At 36.3% G+C, this 7,500-nt stretch overlaps 1 protein-coding gene across 1 annotated transcript; it reads right to left on the bottom strand.

The window, feature by feature from the left end:
* Positions 1–343: 343 nt before the first annotated feature.
* On the bottom strand, positions 344–4,922 carry LOC137988734 (pyroglutamyl-peptidase 1-like). The gene is made up of 6 exons (XM_068834707.1): positions 4,850–4,922; positions 4,347–4,399; positions 2,546–2,662; positions 2,083–2,209; positions 1,295–1,400; positions 344–1,091 (listed from the first exon to the last, which is right to left on the bottom strand). The coding sequence occupies exons 1-6, from the start codon at positions 4,884–4,886 to the stop codon at positions 935–937; spliced, it is 597 nt and encodes a 198-aa protein (XP_068690808.1). The 5' UTR covers positions 4,887–4,922; the 3' UTR covers positions 344–934.
* Between the last annotated feature and the right edge of the window lie 2,578 nt (positions 4,923–7,500).

The following is a 7,500-nucleotide window of genomic DNA, read 5'->3' as shown; positions in this document are numbered from 1 at the left end:
TTTTCCTCTGATCTTAAGATCATTCAGGACTCTAAAAAAATTAAAGTCAAAACACTGATTTTTGCAATAGTTTCAGTGATAGGATTTTAAATGGTTAGCTATTAATAATTAATTTATTATTTTAAGGTCAAGCACACTTCTTTGCCCATTAATGACTCCTAGGAGTGAGACTTAATAGATATTCTACTCTTTCTAATGCCAGACGATTTTACTCCTCAACAGGGGAGCAGCAATCAGGAGTCAATGGTTTGGGGTGGGGAATACTCTGGCATTTATGCCATGGCATAAGAAGCTTTAAAGCATCTCAGTTATGAGAGGTAAATAAAGTCAGACAAGAGTCACAGTAATTTGCAAACCTAACTTTATTTTTGAACCCTTTAAATTTACAATCTTTGAAAAAAGACTTCAGCTAAAAATATCCATTATTATTATTTCATTTTCTTGAATAATGTAGGTGTATTCCAGTAGAGTTGATGAAGGAGCGACTTGTTCCAGTGCCACAAATAAATTATTACTTTAAGCCAACAACAGACTACTTAACCAAAAAAGGTTAACAAGTTAATATACCAGTATTTATATTAAAATTACTCTTTACTTAAATTGCTTTAGTTGATGAGTTAAATTCTTTGTTGGACTATGGTTTAATATATCTTTGATGAAGTAAGAGGACAAAATTAGCAGCTGAAAATAAAAAAGGAAATTGTCTGGTTTCTGTTAATTTGCTCCTATTCCTTTACCATCTTCGGTGACATGTTAACTGTGACTGTGAGAAACTCTGTGTTCGGTTCAAAAATTGACACCAAAGTTTGTCCAGAGATGCTTATAGTGAGCAAAGATTGTGCTTGATTAAATATTGTATTGACATAATCTAGTTAAATTGTATGTATATAAAGAACTGAACCTAATAATTAGGTTATTTCATTTTTTGATTTTACTAGCTTAATTGCTGTAGCATTGCCAAGACAACAAGTTTCAAAGTTTCCACCAACTCTTCTTTGCTATATGGAGAGTCAACACGGGGAACATGAATAAAAGCACATGTGCCTAGTCTGATAGACAATGACTTGTAGTAGATGTAGTCACAAAGAAACCTGTAAAATGACAAAAAACACTTTCAATCAATTTTTACCTTACAAATTTAATTCTTTGTTTAATGCTCCTTAAATTTGATGAAATTAACTGACATTTTGGCATTCAGACACGAGAAGACAGCCATAAACAACCTCAGGTGAGCAGTGACAAAGTATATTTAGATTTTTGCATGGATGTAGAGGATGCTTCAAGTTTACAATACCTTCCAGCATCATCAGAGAGTTTCACAAGGCAAGGACTTTTGGCAGCCATCACTTCTGCACTAATTTTCTCCAAATCTAGGGAGGTGGACAAACACTCCGCTCCACCTAAATTATGGTAAATGTATTAGCAAAAATTCCTATAGTTTTACTTTTACAATATACCCATCAAAATGGAACACTTTCTAGTCTCTGCTTTCATTCCATTCACAGTATAACCACCTTTCTTAATTACCGGTAAAGAAAAATTAAAAATTCCCAGTGCATCATTTGTCTATATATATTACACAACAGATACTTAAGTTCACAGCATACCCAGCAGAGATTTCACTGGTCAGTTAGTAAAAGCATTTGAGTGGGTTCAACTTCTGCTGACATTCAGGGTCTTAAAGTACTACCTTTGTGTTGATATCTGCAAGTTAGCCTTAACTGTCTTTTCAAAAAATGGCACAAACCTAAGATCTGGTTTCATCACACTTTTCATAATCATTTTGGAAGGTAAAAGAATCGCCACACTGTTTGCAAAGATTGAGACAATATTACTGGTACTAATATTACTTGTCATGTTATATATTTATTAATAAAAGCCTTCTTCTTGGATTACTGCAGACACAACTACCTCGCACTAGCCTACTTATTCTCGTATCTAAACTTGAGGGTCACTAATACCTCAAAAGGAGACCTGGTATTCTATCACATTTCACCTTGCCCTTCTCAGGAAAATCCAGTCAAGATGTGAAAAGTCTACATATAGATTGTCAACACATCAGATAAATCACAGCAAACCTACCTTCCACACAGCAACCATGATGGCACTTGTTGCCACTTTCATCAGGGCTATTATAGCCATAATTATGTGCACATTTCTCCAAAAGAACATTGTCCGTAAAGCCATGAACTCCAACATGAACACAAAGCTGACAATAAAAGGAGAGTACAAAGCAACTATTCTTGATATTATTTTATTTATCACGAGTTAAAAGGTCATCAAATCTAGGATTTCTTAAGTGTTCACTAAATGCTTGAAGCTATTTTAAGGATTATGAGTAAGTAATGGGATTCTAATTTTAACCAAAAAAATGTCAGTTATCATTTAGCTGGTGGCTGCATCCTTCAGATAACAAAATGACTGTGATATATTATGGTGAAAAAGTTTTGGCTCGAAATAACACTACTCTTCTCATGACATTGCCACCACAGTACCAAGAAAGCTAGGATGATACCAGGTTTTTCATCTTAATAACTTTCATCACCTTAGGTTTTAATTCATTCCACAGTGCTGGAACTTCCTTCTCCACTGCTTCATACTCCACAGGAATCTCCCTTATTTCTAAGTTGACAGAGTTAACAAGATTAGTCTTGGGAAGTTCCTGAAATTAAAATAAGAATAAATTTATAATTTCATGCTTGAATTTCATCCTTTCTTCTCTGGGAGCAGAGTTGGTGCAGTGGTTAGAGCACATTTCTGCCATACACAGGGGCAGATCTAGAGGGGATACAGGGGGTGTGTATTCCCCCCCCCCCCCACCCTGAGGCTTTCTAATACAACTGCTATTCTGGAAAAAAAACCTCACCAGTCAGCTACCCCATTCCTTACCCGTGCACCCCCTCCTAAAAAAAATCCTGGATCCGTCCAAGATAAGAGTGATGTTGAAGTTGGGGAAAAGAGCAAGGGGACACTTCATGACGCTTATTGAAATCATCTAATTACTCCTATTTCGGGACATATCTGCTCAAGGTCATTTGTTGTTTCTGAGTTGTTGGTTCTCTACTCGGCTCTGAGAAGTTTTTGCTCTGTGCACTATAGTTTTCTCTCAACAAAAACTAAAATTCGATTTGATGTGCTTTAATTTCATTGGATACTACATTTAGTTTATGGTATTTGTGATTACCTAATTACAGACCTGTACTAATAATTAATCATTAGTAAAGTATAAGTTTGTACTCTCTTAATAACCTTGAGATTTTAATAAAGTGTTACAATTTTTTTATTTTTATTTTAACTGGCTCATGATAACATTAAGAGTATATATAACTGATTCTTATGAAACAAAAAATGATCTGAACATGCTAAAAAAGCTACAACTTGTTCACTTCTTGTGATGAGTGATGAGTTCTATCCCTTACCCCACACCTTCCTAGAAATCTACCTTCACCCCCTTCAATAATAATAATTATTATATTGATAATAATCATTATTAGAAACACTTCTCCCTTCTTCCATTCCTTGCCCATGATTACATCATTTGGAGTGACCTCAGAAAACCCAGCCACCTATGTCTCCTTGTTGCAGTGTTGAGCTAGTACCCTACTTTATTTGTAAACATTTAACATATAGGATCTATATTACTTAGTCCCATATAATTGCAGTGGGTTTCACTAATATGTAAATCGGCTTTAATTTCAAGCTGGAATATCTAGTCACTAATTAAGCTTAATAATCTGGTAATAATAATGATAATTATTATTATTACTCATTAACCCATTAACCCCTGGGAGTGAGACTTAACAGATTTTACTCCGTCTAACGCCAGACAATTTTAGCTGTCAACTGAGGGTGCCCTAGGGCATTTGAGGTGTGAATGGGTTATGTTTGGGTTAGGGTTTAGGGTTAGGGTTAAAAGAGAGACTGCTTCTCCTACATGAGTCTGTTATAAATAAAGTCATACACGAGATGCTCAAATCATAATTCTCAAACATTAGTAAGACAACAGCACCACTGCATGCGTTCTCTTCCGCAGAGCCCACTTTTCTTTGGGTCAGCACCAAGAACACGGACTCTGGCCACAGTCAAACCAGTAAGTCTGCGAGTCACAGACACCCAGCTCTTCTGCGCATGTTCGGAAATTTGAAACAACGGTCATCAACGGTTACAACATTGTACCATTACTGCAACTGCGCATGTTTGGCTATGGTAAGAGTCTGTGTTCTTGGTGCTGACCTAAAGAAAAGAGGACTCTGGGGACAAGAATGCAAATGCATGGACAAACAAAAATAACCTAAATAACATTGACTTAACATTGTCTGTTGTTAAAAGTATTAATTAAAACGCACCTTAACAGCAAGCCAACTGGTGTTAACTGTATGGTAGGCAAATGGACCAAACCCTACAAAACAAAAGAGATATTACTCATTAACAATAATAATAATTATTATTATGATCATGACTGATACTAATTAATTTATTTTTAAAAAGAAAATGGAAAATCTTTCAAATGTACAAATTATTCAATTGCACCAACACCCGTGACGTGGTGAGAGGGATAAGATAAGCCCACCTGCGTTGTTGGAGTGTATTAACCATCCAAGCTTTGTTTATCATCACAGAAAGTATCAGTAAATACAAGAAATTCCTTATACACTATTTATAAATCATAAAATATACGACAAAGGTCACACTAGGAAAGTGAGTGAAGTCGTTCATAGACCAATGTCACACTTTACTGTAACGCAATACGGTGAAAACTACTTCTAGCTTTCCGAACTTTTTATCCGCCTTATCTTTGGCTAGAAAAGTAAATAACGTGTAAATACATTCTCAAATCAAGGACATCTACCTGTAACCAGGACAGTCGGTTTACTTTCTGCTGCCATGTTGACGAAACCCAGTGGAATACCCTTGGACGAGCGGTGCCTGGGAACTAAAACCAGATTCGCCCCCAGATAAGACCGAGGGGCTATTAACCATTTCGCACAAGGCTTCTTCCGAAAAAAAAATGGCAAACCCAATTTTCAGAATTTTTTTATTCGGTATCCTGACAAAAAAATCGGCAAGCCAGGAGGCAAGCCACCGACTCGTCTGATGAAATCCACACTGACGGCTGTCTCGGGTGTCAAAGAGCGGGAAAAAAGCGCGGGAACACTTCTCACCAGTAGCCGGTCTTACCATCGAGAAAGGAGGAGAAAAATGGCTGCTGTAAGTATTGTTGTTTATTCTGTCTTCTGTATTTGTCATTTAAAGCGTCGTTAACTCTACTTTCCTAATACGCAAGGTTGACTTTTATCCTCAAGACCACAAGAGTGATTTCGGAGACGTTTTTGAAGTGTTTAAAAGGCTTGCCGCTTTGTTTTGAAGGGAAATTAACTTCGTTGAGTTCAACCTTCACTGGTCACAACTCGATGCTCGACAAAGAAATTACTTGGTAAATTTACAAGTTCACATTTTTACTTTGACAAAAACAAATATGACTTTCTAATCGACTTGAACGTCAGATTTGTAACACCTCGTCCATCCAATTTTGTTTGAAATTTTTATAAATCTTTGTCAATTTTTTCGCAGAAGGCGAACAGAGGAAATAAACACAACGAGTGCTTGAAAAAGAAAAACCCCGAAAGTAAGGCCCACTGCCTTAAAAAGATAATTTGCCGTAAGATTAATAATTATGATATAATTTAGCCAGTGCTATGCTGTGCTGTGCTGTGCTGTGCTGTGCTGGGTGTTCCAGGAGATGAAGAAATGGTTATGTGGGTGTGGGTGGAGTAAGGTTGAGAGGAACAGGAGGGGAAGAAGTGAAAAATGAAAGAAATAAATGTATTTAAGCTCATTAGTATTGCCTCATATTTATAATGGATACTCTAAGTTGAGGACAAATTTTTTGGCAGGAGTTGAATTCCCTGTGCTGTATTTAACTATGGTCAGAGATTGCTTATCTAAATTTGTATCATCTGCTGTGAATTCTGAGTGATGCCAGCTCATCTGGTTGCTGTTCTTACTTCAGAATTAATTGAATTGCACTTAAACATTTTTTAACTTCCTAGTAATGCAGTATTAGAAATTTCTTTAAGGTATGCCATCTTTTGCCATTTTTTGAATTAGGACGTGTAAATCTTGGAGGGTTTAAGGTAACGTTTAGAACCAAAGTAGTCCAAGAGTAGCCGGAATTACCTAGTTGGACTGATGAAAGTAGTTTTGGAATTTAGAAGTCTTTGGGTCCTTGGTAACATACAATGTTATTAACTTATTATGAACATTATTAGTGTGACGTGTACACCAATAACATGTTAGGGAAAGGCTTTAAGGACAAAATAAAAGATATTCTATGGAGAAGATCCTCAAAGCCTTTTTCATTGGTAAACTACTAATATTATTGCCTTATATTGAATTATTAATGTAACGTCTTGTATACAAATAACTTGTTATGGAAAGGCTTTAAGGACAAAATAATGGATATTTTTATTGACTAGATCCTCAAAGCCTTTTTCACTGTTTAATCTACTCATATTACAATGATAGTAACTCAAGACTTGAATGAAAATAAATGGCTGCAGCTTCAAAGAGGCATTTGCATGCAGCCAATCTTTGTGTCTGTGTTAATTAATTGGGAAAGGAGCAGATATGTCCAGATATGCAGATAATTAGATTTACAATGATTTTGATAAGGGCAGTGAAGTGTCCCATGCCTTTCTTCCCAAACATCACTTACATCCGGGAATACTGATAATTTACCACACAAAGTTTACCCTGAACTCCATTGTCTCCTTTGTGGATTTGGACACCATCACATTACAGCTTCTTTATTTATCTGTTTATCGAGACAGAATTAGATTTTTGGTCGGAGAAACTTGAGGAAAAGATTTAGATCAGTGAATTTGTTGTTTAGAGCATTCGCGGCGGCATTTCGTAAAGCATATAGATTCCAATTTAACTCCTATCTGACAAAAGCTTAAAGCCGCGGCTACACGAGCGATTTTTTGCTCGCGCTGGTGATGCGATTTTTTCAAACTTTGTCGCGTCGCCAGCGCGAAATAAAAATCACACGTGTAGCCGCCCGCGACAGGTGAAAAAACAGGGGCGGATTTAGGGGGGGGGGGGGTCGAGGCGGCCGCGGCCCCCCCTTTCAGTTCGTCGGAGATTTTTTTCTTGTCAAAAGATACAATAATTTTATCTTTTTGTAAGCAGTCTGTTGGAGCTTTTGATTTTTTTAGCTAAAGCGTGATTTTTCGCTAATAGTATGACCAAAGTTCTGCGAATAAACTTTCAACTTACAGGCACTAATATTATCCTTTCGAAATGAGGAAGAAGACTGGATGCGAAATACTTGTCTACAGTCAACCTATCTTACAGAGACTGTAACAACTTAAAATCTTAATGCCTATATATATAATTATATATATTTTGTGACTTTGAAGCGAAGAGTCAAAAACCATGCATCATTATAACCATAACTTATAATTTTATTTAATATGGAATCCTGATACATTACGTTCC

This window comes from Montipora foliosa, chromosome 2, assembly GCF_036669935.1.
Source record: "Montipora foliosa isolate CH-2021 chromosome 2, ASM3666993v2, whole genome shotgun sequence".
NCBI lineage: Eukaryota > Metazoa > Cnidaria > Anthozoa > Scleractinia > Acroporidae > Montipora > Montipora foliosa.
The sequence above is the reverse complement of the archived record's forward strand: the minus strand, read 5'-3'. Positions and strand labels throughout refer to the sequence as shown.